This window comes from Chaetodon auriga, chromosome 10 (assembly GCF_051107435.1).
Source record: "Chaetodon auriga isolate fChaAug3 chromosome 10, fChaAug3.hap1, whole genome shotgun sequence".
Taxonomy (NCBI): Eukaryota; Metazoa; Chordata; class Actinopteri; order Chaetodontiformes; family Chaetodontidae; genus Chaetodon; species Chaetodon auriga.
The window spans coordinates 11,573,693-11,586,379 of NC_135083.1; the positions used below are offsets into that span (position 1 = coordinate 11,573,693).

Sequence of the window (12,687 nt, forward strand, 5' to 3'; positions counted from 1 at the left end):
ATTCTCAGTAGGAACTGTAGTCAAGCATTTCCGCCTCTGTTGAAATGGCAGGAACACTACACCTCTCTATATGGCTCAGGTCAGCATTTGACCACACTGACACTCAATTCTCTCTTCATGTCACTTTCCCTTCTTCTCTCTCGCTTCCTTTCCTACTTTCCGTGACACAGGATAGACAATGATGGCCATGACTTGCTCTCAATGCTTCTACAGGTAAGGAACATTGCTCATCAGAATGGATATTTTTGATACATGCACACCTACTGCAATGGGTTAGAAACTAACAGTCCTGTTTTTTATATCTCCTCTTTGTCTGTGTGTGTGTAGTTTGAGGCTAAGAAGCGGGTATCAGCTGAGGATGCTCTCAGACAATCGTATTTCAGAAGCCTCGGGGAGCATGTTCAAACACTGGCAGACAGTGAGTACATGCAGTTTGACATATTGAACACACACCTTTGGTGTACAGACACTGTCTCACCCACTGTCTGTTGTTTTCAGCTTCATCCATCTTCTCTGTAAAAGGCATTCAGCTCCAGAGAGATCCAGGGAAGAGATCCTCAGTCTACCCAGAGTCGAGTAAGTCCTCCAAGATAGAAAAGTTTTTTTTGGGGGGGGGCAAATATGAGGAAATCCCAGGGGGAATATGATAGAGAATAGGTCTTGCTCCCTGTCCTCTTCCTCTTCTCCTTTTCTCTCTCTGTTTGCTTTATGTCGTCTCTCATGTCACTGTGTGGTCATACATGTCACACAGTTTATCACGAGGTTCGTGCTTCCACTGCATACAGATCTCAACTCCCACTATTTACAGCTGATAAGCAGCAAGTGCAATACACTTCACAGTTACTGCTGTGCTCTGTGTGCAAAGTTAGTGGCATGTCTGTAGGGATGGCAAAGGCAGTCTAATGGAAGGGCCACCACTTTGGGCCAAACTGAAACACAGTATCTCAACAGCTATTTGAAGGCCAGCCATGAAATTTTCATGGTTCACAGATGTGAATCCTAATGGCTATGGTTTGCTTTATCGCTAAATATCTTTAAAACTAATGACATTCCCGCCAGCCTCAACTGCACTTTGTGTTAAGTGCTAATTAGCAAAGGTTAGCACACATACACAGCTATGCTAAGATGGTGGATATGGTAAACATTAGCTGGGCTAAATCATTGTCATTGTGAGCATGTTAGCATAGCATTCGCATTTAGCTCAAAGCACCACTGTGCCAAGTTGAAATATGCTAAGAGTCCAGGCTAAAGACAGAAGTCCCATCATAGACAGGTGATAACCAAAATAACTAGTACACCCAACCACTGAGTCAGCTCTCTGTTATATTACTAAGGTCAGTGAAATGCAGCTGAGGAGTTTTCCCTTTGTCTGAACCATGATGCATTAACTGTGCATACCTGATTTGCATAGATTTATTTCAGTGTTTCTGTCTCTATCACAGTCTCAGCCTCTGTGTGTCTCTTTCTTCCTGCTTCTGCTGCCTCTCTGTCATGTTCTGATAAACTGTCCTTTCTCTTTCTTGGTACCCATGCTTTCTCTCTTCTTTCGCAATGTTCATCTTTTCCTTAATCCTTTCTATCTCCCTTGTGTGCCCTACTCCAACTCCTCCGTAACACCTCAATATTCCCAACCTTTCCCCCTCTCCCCCTAACCCTTAAAAGCGATGGCCCATAGGCTAGGCTCTGCACCCTCGCAGTACTTCCAGAGAGAAGCAGCCAATCCCAGGGCTCAGAGTCACAATCTCTCCTCTACTTCCACTGGCTGAGTGGCCCCTACCATTCTGGTAAATACGGTCTCTTTCATTCTGTCTGTCTTCTAGCCGGTCCCCCTCCTCTTTTTTCTGTTTGGCTGTCACCTGGCCTCTTTCCGTCTGTCCTTTTGGCATTTTGTCTTTTCTTCTAGCAGTTCCACTTACTGTATGGCTCTTCCGGTTGCTGAGCTGGACTAAATGTTGGTACATGTCACTTCCCACCTTGCATTCCCTGAACCAAAACAACACATTATCAGTTATCTGTTCAGTCTTTTTATCGTTTTTTTCTTTGTCTCTATGTTTTTCTTAAATTCCTCTCACCGTTCTTGCTCCTGCCGGCCTCCCCTCACATTTCCAGCCCTGCACCCACGCGCGTCATCTCAGCTTTCACTTACCTAATCCTCTTTTTCTCAGAGTGAGCCACTCCCAGTGTGTATTTCAGGGAAGAAAGGGGCAACAATATGTTCATAAAAGAAAAGAATGTGATCAGAAAACGGGGATCGAGACATTTGATTCTTTTCATTTGCAGTCCTGTTTAGGTTTCTGCAGCGAGAGATGTAGCCTTTATATTGAGTCTGTAAGTGGGGTTTGGTTTAGTGTGTGTTTGGTTGGTTGTGTGTGATAAATGCATTTTCCATCAGCATGGATATAGAGTTTGTTTTACTGCAGTGTGTTACAGGTACTGGTAAGTATGACTTATCTTCAGCAATGTGAGATTACACACAGTTCTACAGGTTATAGAGCTATATGATCCACCACTGCACTATATCACCTTAAGTATCTGTCCACAAACCTTTTTTATAGTGCTTTTATGAAACAGTGTGCAACGGTTTGAGGAAATCGCTTTCAGATTTCAGCATGACAACGTTCTTGTGCACAATTTCAGGTCCATAAACAAATGTTTTTTCTAGTTGGGTATGGAAGTACTTGACTGGCCCTCACAGAGCCCTGGCCCCCTTATTTATCAAACCTCAGTACACTTAAGAAATCTTTGCTGATTGATCACATGCATGCTCAGAAAGGAAGAGACCATTGTTCTTTCCTTTCAGTCTTTCTTTTCAATATGATTTTGATTTTTTTAAGTTTGTTTTGAAACGTGTGACATGTTGATTTAGCTCTTAGCAATTAATATTTTCACAAAGAATGCCAAACATTTGATGGTTGCAGGTACTCAAATGTGAGAGTTTTACATATATATAATACTAAATGAAATATTTTGAGGTTTAGCACATTTGATGATGTGACCACAGGCTCTAGGAATTGTGGCGAGCGTTTTTCATCATATTCTGATGTTTTATATATCGAATGATCAGTGGAGAACTTGCAGCCCTTCGTGTGTGTCGAGTGCTTTTGGCCTTATAGTGTGTATTTTTTTATTTTGTGTTGCTGGCATGGAGTGACGTTTGCAGGTGTGTGGTGGTGTGTGTTTGTGTCTAAATATCTCTCTCTCTCTCTCTCTCTCTCTCTCTCTCTCTCTCTCTCTCTCTCTCTCTCTCTCTCCCTCTCTCCCCCCCATCTCTCTCTCTCAGCCCAGGGGAAGAGCAGGAGGCAGAGTGTGTTGTTTTAGTGCTGGCGGGGGCGCTGAGGTGAGGAGGACAGTGACATGTGGACCTGTCCTGTCAGACATACATTCACTGACCCTGCCACACACACTGAAGGAGTGACACACAACCTGCCATATTAACACACACACACACACACACACACACACACACACACACACGCACACACACACATCAACATGGAAACAACACCACGCAGAACTAAGGCTGAAGAATTCATACATGACTTAAAAAAAAACACTCAGCTCAACCCTAAAGACAGAAAAAAAAAACTTCAAATGAGAGAAGCGCTGGAAGAAAAGTGGGAGAGGACAAGACTCTCCTTGCTGCTACTATCGCTGCTGTCCAGAAGAGGGCAGCGTTTAGGACGTGGGCTGACTTGGTCTTTGAACCAAACTTGCTGTATCAGTGAGCTGTGAGGAGAAAGGAGTGAAGAGTGGACACGATTCGAAGGCAGAGAAAGAGAGGAAACCTGTCACCTTCTCTTGTGCTTTTTTTTTTTTTTGGTTTGGATTATTGTTGTACATAAAAAGACTGAACTGTAGACCTCTGCTTTTTCATAACACGCCTCAGCCTGAATCCAAACTCTGAACATTGCACCTCAACCCTAAAACCCTCGCCTAACCTTTTGGCCCTTTATTACATGATCTTTCAAACAACACACAAACACACAATTTCTTTCTCTCTCTGTCTTTATTCTCTCATTCTCTCTCTCTCTCTCTCTCTCTCACACACACACACACACACACACACACACACACACACACACACACACACACTGATGGCTCACTTAAAAGTTAAGTGTGTAGATCAATGGAGTTTACAGAGATAAACTTTAGCACCTTATTGTCCAGTAGAGGTCAGGGTGGCTGTCATTACCTCATCAGTCACTCAAGCAGAGTAGGATGTAAAGTACTTTCTAGATAGTAGAATGAAGAAGAATCAAAGTAACAAACCAAAAAAGAGATACAACCACTCACTAACCATAGGACAGACGTATTTACCTTCACAGACGGAATTGGAACATCACAACACTGCAATGAAAAACACTCACAAACCATTGGTAGACAAGAATTGCATTCGTCACATGCTGTAAAGAACACGACGCTGCGAGACGCTCCTGTTTCAGTACACACAAAGGGCAACCTGTAAGGACAAAGAGGCAAAGGAAGTGTAAAAATCCTCACCTGCTTATTCTCAGACACCCCCTTCCTCTTTTGCCTTGACTCAGAAGTTGTCTTGATTTGCTGTGTGGTGTACAGGTGTTGATGTTGAAATGTTCTCTTTGCACCTGACTTTTACCTCTTTAGATTGTGAGTAGAACATTCAACAACCCCAAACCTCTCCCACCCAACTCCACGTGCATTTATTTTTACAATTTTTTTTTTTTCAGTCTGTATATACGATCATACTTTTTACTTGTCAGAAGCAATGATTATTCCAGGATGCTGTTCTCAGTCTTTACCGTGTTCCCGCTGGAGCAGTGTGGCGACTGGCTGGGGACGTGTTGCACATTCCTTGAGCTCAGGACTTGTAGTTAGTGTCGTTTTGTGGATGCTGTGAGGTGCAGCTGGTCTTGTACGTCTCCCCAGTAAAGCAGGGTACGTCGAGCATGGCCTGAAACTCTTTGCAAAACTGATATGTGAAGGCGAAGAAGAAGAAGAAGAAGAAGAAGAAGAATCGTTTCTCAGCATCAAACTATCAGTCTTGTGTGTCCTTCATTCTCTGTTCGTTTGACAGTCATATCGCTGTTCAGTGACGACCTGACCCATGTCTTTACCTGTCATCTCTTCAAGCATGTTTGTGTATTAAACACAGCTGTTTTCAGTTGGTCTGTGAAATAGCTGCTGCTGGAAAAGGAGTACCTCCAGTTGGTTTCAATCTTGCATGGGACTTAATTTTTACACCAAACACCACATCAGTCTGCAGCGTCTCCTCGGTGAGTCTGGAGACCTTAAAGAAGATGAAGACAAACAACTTATTCAGCAAAAATGTCATGTGCTGCCGGCATGGGGACCAGATCATTTGTATGACAAATCTGACTAAACTTCAAGTTGTATAGTACAGTTATAACTGTTATGTAGCCTGTGTAACTGGGCGCTAACATTTAGCAGGACTTGAAGCACTCAGACACACTGTTGTTTCCTGCTGTTATTGCTACTGCCAGAAACAACAGGACCGAAGTCGGTCCTACAGGTACCTGGTGTTCAAGCACACAACTGTTCCACACACCAATCAGTTGACACGTCAACATGTACTGTATCCATGAGATGACCTGTGAGTGTAGATTGGAATTTCCTGTTCCTCCGGCACCGACCTCGGGTGACTTCTCCATCTTTTTCTGAAATGGATCCAGAAAGGGTGAAGCTGTCCCCCGTCCGTGTCTGTCAGAAGGACTACTTATTTACCCAGAGTGTGACAGGATGTAGCATGTACATAGATGATCCCTCACTCTGTATATACAAAAGTGTACAGGTTTGATACAGCTATTCACACTCTGGCTTTTTTTTTTTCTTTTTCGTGCTTTTCTTTAAAGAAAGTCATAGCAATATTTCTGTAATCAATAAAAAAAAGCCAAGGTAACAGGATGAGTATGATTGCATTTGTGTTCATTTAGAGAGGGAGAAGTGACTGTGAATGATCAAACTGTGAGACTTGACTGAACTGATGACAGGTTTTTTTTTTTTTTCTTGCTGTTTAACATGCTGGATCCAAAAGGCTGGAGTGAAGTATCATGTTGCAAAGGAGTATAACACACTGATTATTTTGATTTTATCGATGAAAGCCATAAAGGTCATATATAGGTGAGAAAGGTGTGTTTGTGTGTGAGGGGTGTGTACCGTGTTTGAGTACAGACCTCAAGAAGCAAAGGGGATGTGAACACCTAATAAAAAATGTAAAAAAAAATAATTTAATTACCTTCTTCTTGTCATAAATCCTTTAAAAATACATCAGTGTCGAGTATGATAGATTATATAATCATCTGCATTTCCACAGCCATTGTTCAACACTACAGAACTGTCTCTGATTACAGGGTTTTCGCAGCTTGCTGCAAAACTTCTATTTAAATTTCTTTACTTATTTTACTTCTCAGTTTTGAACTTGTGCTAAAAGGAAATATTGAGATCAGTCAAATTAATGTTTTATTCAAGCTAGAAGTGAAAGAAAACCATAGATCTGCAAAATAGACATTTCACTGAGGCTCAACCAAGTAAGCGTGTTTGTGCGTGTTTTTCTTATAGCTCATACAGCACCATATGTAAGCCTCTTAGCCCAAGTAATCCAGCCACTGACGAAAAGACCTAAGAAGAAAGGGAAGATTATTTTGTAAGCACAGTATAGTGGTTTTACATGATATCCAGAAACTGAATAAACGTGTGCATGCACATCATTCATTTTAGTCTCTCTCTGTGAAAATGTGGATTTGAATTCCTGCAATCCTGCTGGTAAGATCAAGAAGAATTAAACATGCTCAACAACATCTGTGACAGAGAACAAGACAAAGGGGCTGCCTTTATCGTCACAATAGATAAAAAGTTCTGATTACATTTCAGTGGAAAATATTGTACTTTTTACTGACTACTACTATTTGACTACTATTCTGACAGCAAAAGCTTCTCCTTGTTTATTCTTTAAGTTTCTAAAATACAACACATTCAAGATTAAACCAGTTGTTTACTAAAACGCAATGTCTATTTTAATCATTTGGAGAACTTTTCGAAGTCCCAAAAATTGTTAAAATTGTGAAAGAAGCAAGCATTTGAGGAAGAATAATGGGGTTAAAAAAAAAAAAAAAAAAAAAATCTGAACTCTGAATTGGTTGACCGAAAAAGGCTACAGCAAAACCCTCTAACATGTAGCCCACACATCTCAAGCTTAAGTATCCCATGGCACTGGTTAAATCCAAATCAAGTCCAAAACATCCATATACAGTTCCATAACACAATATGTTTTTTATGAGCCAAATGCATGTTTGAGGTTGATGAAGAGAAGAACAATGAAAAGACCACAGGCTGTCCTTCATCTTCTCTTCAACTGACATGATTTCCAAGTTTGTTTGTTTTTTTTTTCCATTTATCCTCAGGTGATTTTCTTTTTGTCCACCAGGAGCAAGAGGGCCATTTTCAGTCTTTTTATGCAACATTATTGACAGTCAGTTCACCTCCCAGTCACAGGGGGGCGGCAGAGACTGCAGCTGCAGCTCCGGGGGACTGGAATAAAGTTGAATGGCATCGTGTAGAGAAAGGTGACTCAATAATGGCAACAGCATTGAGATAATGCAATTAAAAAGAGACATTTAGATTCAGTCCAAAACAGAGTGGGTACATTAAGAAGTAGAAGAAATCAGAGGAAATAGCAAATAATATTAAGCAGACATGGCAAATAAAAGTTTCATTTTTATTGCATTGCAAAGATTCCCAATTTCCAGCCTCATTGTGTACAAAGTACATGGTGAGAAATAGAGTGACTGTGCACATATTCTACCAAAAAACACTGACTTACAAGTCCCCTAAAAAACACAAAAACAAACACATACGAGGTGTATTACAGAAGGTGAAATTGATATTCTCTCCAACTAATTGCAAATAAACTTGAAGCCTTAATTGCTGTGATTGAAAGTAGTTTTCCCTTTTGCAAAGGTGAGGCTGGCTGGCTGATTTCAGTTGATGTGATCTAATGTGACTGTGTGTGATGACCTATACAGGTGGTCTGAGTCAGGACCAGAGGCTGGAGGCGATGTTGAAACTGAAGCAGCACCAATGCAGGGTGCTCATCTCCACTGACCTGGTGAGATACACACATCCTCTCCATTGTACTGCTTTCCATATGTCACCCATCACTGGTTTTCTTGTGTGTATACATCTCTTATAAGGCTTCTGATCAGCATCTGTTCTTCAATCTTGGATGTTTTCAGACATTCAGTTAGAGCAGAAATAAGCGCGCTAACTTTGACTCAAAACTTACATTGTTTGCATTTAAAAGAGAGCAGTTTTGCTGCATTCTTTCATTCCTTCTTCGAGCAGTTTTTCACAACCCATTGTTGATTTTCACTGTTGCAGCTGATGCAGAAAAAACCTTCTCTCCTGGTGGTAGCAGCATATTATTTATATAGAAACTGAGCCCTGAATTAGACTTGATTTGCTCAGGCAATGAACGCTTCCTGGTTCTTCCTGACTGCATGAAACAGTATGGACAGAAAATCAGGCGACAGCTTCATGCAATAGATGCTAAGTCTTTATAGCCAGTAATGACATTCAAGCTATCTCTACTTTCTAACATTAATTTGGGAAGAAACTACAAGTAGTAATAAGGACTGGGTATCTTTTGAATTTTGTTTGAGGAAAATAAACCTGTTTCTTCTACTTTGTCATTAAACAAAATGTGCCACATTTATCAATGCATCAGTATTCAGTGTTGCCATAAAATAAAATACTACTCAATTTATTGAGTGGATAATGAAAGGAGGCTTCAGGTATGCAGGAAACTCAAATCTCCACTGAGGTGGAGAGCAGCTCAGAGATACACTGGAGCACACACAGCTCGGGTGCCGTGAATACAGCATTGAGGCACAGATGAAACTCAGTGGTGATGGCTGTGGACTGCAGGCTCAAGGCAGGTGGAGGCAAGAGGCTGGGCTGCATGGTGTTAGGCAGAGATGCTGGAGCTGAAGATCAGTGCAGGACAACTCACCGAGCACAAAGAAAAAAAGACACGAGATCAAGAGAGATCATGAGAGATCACGAGAGAAACAAACACTAAATATAAACTTCTACATGCAGGTAGCACTAGTAAACAGCGAACTCTACCACCAGGCAGTGGAAACATGCTGTGCTTGATTGTGATGAGTCCCAGCTGTGTTGGAGCCAGCTCCCAAGCCAGATGGAGAACCACACCCAGCCTCTGCCAAAAAAGGAAACAGAGGAACAAAGCCCCACACCTCTCCACAGTACACAAGAAAATACCAGAATTTCCCAAACCACCACATGAAGAGTGTTGAAAGAGAATCAAAATTAAAAATTAAGTGTGTTCATTTATTAAAACAAACTAGGTGTTTGCTGTTTTTAATGCATTGTGTTTGACTTCTGCATTTATCAAACTCTGTTTTGAGGCGTCACTGGGCTCTGTGGAATTCTAGAACTGGAACATAGAATTTGGTCACACTGGTCAATAGTCAGTGTGGTGAGAAGTCATTTCATTTCAGTGCACAGAGCACTGAGAGCTGAACACAGTGAGACAGGAGAGGAGAAAAATCTAAAGATACCCATTGCACTTGCAGTTATTACAAGAGATTTAATTGATAGAACCCTTAGAAATCCTATGTTTTTGGCAGTGTTTGCCTAAATGTAATGTAAGACCACTAAGCAGCAGGAACACTCTGGCAATGAGTCTTCTGCAGTCCACAGTCTTTATGCTGTGCTTGATTATGATGAGTCCCAGCTGTGGTGGAGCCAGCTCCCAAGCTACCTGGAGAACGATAATTTGTAACAAAAAACAGATAAATAAATTCTCTGTGTTCTAGAAAATTACCAGTGACGGTAAAGAATATGATCACCACCAGCTTGAGACAGGTGACAAATGTTTGAGTGAGTGTTTGAGTGTTGTTGAGTTTTCCAACTTAGTACACTGGGTAACAGTGGAGGGTTTTGTCACTGCAGTACACTTCAAACAGCATTTCCAAAAGTCAGAATGATGAATAGAAGTGTTTATTTCAGTTAGCTGAGTTCTGGTTGACAGCGAGGACAATATCATGTCCAAATCTGAAAAGTTCATTTAAGATGCTAAATTGAGCTTCACATCCAGCCTGAAGTTGGCCTCCAGCAAAACCTGCTGCCTGACTATTGTGGACCCATTCTGTAAATGACTGTGATACATTAGATAAAAATGTATTGACAACTATTGGATTGTTTTCCAAATTTCTAGACAAATATGGTCTAATGCTTAACCTAGGAGTAAAATATCTTTGCTGATTGATCACATGCATGCTCAAAGAGGACGAGCCCATTCCTGGTTCTTTTCAAAAAAATCCTTACATTATCTGAGTGACATATTCTGCAAAAGCCAATATGATTTGGATTTTGCAAGTTTATTTTGAAATATGTGAAATGTTGATTTAACTCTTTCAACAATTCTATATTTTTTTTATTTGTAATACATGCACATATATAGAGAGATGAAATCATAAAGAAGTGTCTTTATCCATCATTTAAGTCCTGTCTTATCTTATCTTATCTTTAGTGTGTACCATGTTTGACTACAGACATCAAGAAGCAAAGGCATACCTCATAAAAAAAAAATAATAAGAATCATCTAATTACTTTCTTGTTGTCATAAATCCTTTGGCTATATACCACTGTCCAGTGTAATAGATCATTACATCACAGATTACATTTACATGCCCACTGTTCAACATTACAGAACTGTCTCGTTCATGGCTTTCATTCCAGTCTGTCATCCTCGTGATCTGAAGTTGCCTCAGGAGTGAGACCACAGGGATTTATGTACACTTTCACTCTTTCAAAGATCCTTTAGGTGAGATTTTTTTGGCTCTTGTTGAGAGAAGCAACCGTGGTCTCACCCTCAGACATTTGTGGATCTGAGGCCCACGGGTTCCATCCACACAGGACAGTGGGGACAGCGTATCCTCGAAACTGGAAAACACACACATACAGCACTCATGGTTGATACAGATGAATAATAGTGTATGATTATATGTGCCTGAATTCCTTTGATTGCGTGAATATAACCGTGCATGATGAAGGGTTACCTGTCTGTTCATGAAAACATATATAATGGGGTTGTAGACAGTGCTGCTTTTAGCCAAGTAAACAGGTATAGTGGCGATGATGGGGTCAATATATAGACTGGAATCCATGATGACAGCAAGGGCCATGGCAGCATATGGCAGCCAGGTCACCAGGAAGGCCAGCACCATCACCACGACCATACGCGCCACCTGCACCTCCACGCGATATGTGCTGCCAGCCTCTGATACCTGCAGTTTAGTCACCTAGGCCACCAAAGCGCAAGCAAAAAGACTACATTGTGATGCTGATCGGAGCAACTGAAGTGTCTTTTCATCACTGAGTAAACTTGGCTGCGTTGCTCACCTGGCGGAGGGTCCACAAGAGCTGTGAGTAAGACACAGTGATGATAGAGAAGGGCACAGCGAAGCAAAAGAAAAGGTACATGATGATGTAGGACATGTTCCCAACATCCCGGCTGTACCAGTTAGGCGCGCAGGAGATCTTGACGCCCTCCAGCTCATAACTTCCCCAACCAAACAGAGGCGGAGTGTTCCACACAAACGACCACACCCAGGACAGCACCACTCCAGCCACCGCATGTCTGAGGGCAACACAGATGGTGTGTCACATGCTGGCGGAGCAATCGTGGTTGTACTCAGTTTTCATGGTCATTACTGTACCTGGTCTGGAACAGGACGGCACCCATGGGATAGCACACCACCATGTAGCGTTCAACAGAAATGACTGCTACAGTACACAGGCTTGCTATACCTAACAGAAAAGAAGGAACATGGAAAGGCTAAATAATTTTTTGAGGAAAATATCCTGCTACTGAGCTTTGCACCAGTTAATGGTGTGATACTTAAGTGCTAGACGGTGACTAAGAACATTTACTATACTAAAGGGCAATTTTGAGGATTTACTACATTTCAGTGGGAAATTTGTCATTTTTATTCTTCTGCATTCATCTGACAGCTATAGCCACTCGTATTTCTCATTAAGATTTTGCATAAAACACACATGATAAACTTAGAAAACACAAGAAGTTAAAGATTAAACCAGTTGTTTCTGACCTTTTTGGCTCATGGCGCCTTATGAAAAAGCAATGTCTAGTTGGGGCCCATTGCCACATTGAATGTCTCCCACAAGAACAAAAAAGAGGTTCTGAATTGACTCACCGAAAAAGGCTACAGCAAAGCCCTCTAACATGCAGCCCACACGCCCCAGGCTGAAGTATCCCATGGCACTGGTTACTGTGGTGGGCAGACCCCCAAATACAGCACAGCCCAGGTCACATATGGCCAGATTCACCAGGGCATAGCTGAGTGGCTGTCTGAGCTGCCTGTGTCTCACTGTCACCACGATCACCAGGACGTTGAGGATGATCCCCACCACAGTGAACACACCCATGATCACGGCCAGTGTTGTGTAGCCAGTCCGAGACAGGAGCTCTGTGTTGACTGAGCTGTGCGATGATGAGGAGTTTCCAAGCAGGACAAGGTGCTCCATTTTCCTGAGTGTAGATGAGGTGACTGCTTCCTGGAATGAAAATTAAGTCTCATGTACAAACTCATCCACAAACAAATTCAACTTAAGTCCAAAATATCCACATACAGTTCCACAAAATAC

General features: G+C 41.7%; 2 protein-coding genes across 10 annotated transcripts in view; one reads left to right on the forward strand and one right to left on the reverse strand.

Annotated features, from left to right (window-relative positions):
• The window catches only part of LOC143326590 (cyclin-dependent kinase 17-like), a 35,722-nt gene extending 29,494 nt beyond the window's left edge, over positions 1–6,228 (forward strand). For 5 of the 9 annotated variants that reach the window (XM_076740253.1, XM_076740258.1, XM_076740254.1 and 2 more), the window contains 5 exons: positions 171–213; positions 328–418; positions 499–576; positions 1,663–1,784; positions 3,281–6,228. In XM_076740253.1, coding sequence (XP_076596368.1) covers positions 171–213; positions 328–418; positions 499–576; positions 1,663–1,766 — 316 coding nt within the window. In that variant the 3' untranslated portion in view covers positions 1,767–1,784; positions 3,281–6,228. The remainder of the gene's footprint in view (positions 1–170; positions 214–327; positions 419–498; positions 577–1,662; positions 1,785–3,280) is intronic. The other 4 variants (XM_076740255.1, XM_076740261.1, XM_076740256.1 and 1 more) reach the window with 1 other exon arrangement.
• Positions 6,229–10,820: 4,592 nt separating this feature from the next.
• On the reverse strand, positions 10,821–12,576 carry parapinopsina (parapinopsin a). Its single transcript, XM_076741422.1, is given in 6 exon segments — positions 10,821–10,853; positions 10,855–10,962; positions 11,079–11,321; positions 11,422–11,659; positions 11,739–11,829; positions 12,237–12,576. Coding segments are annotated over 6 exon segments (1,044 nt in total). The 5' UTR covers positions 12,568–12,576.
• Positions 12,577–12,687: the final 111 nt, after the last annotated feature.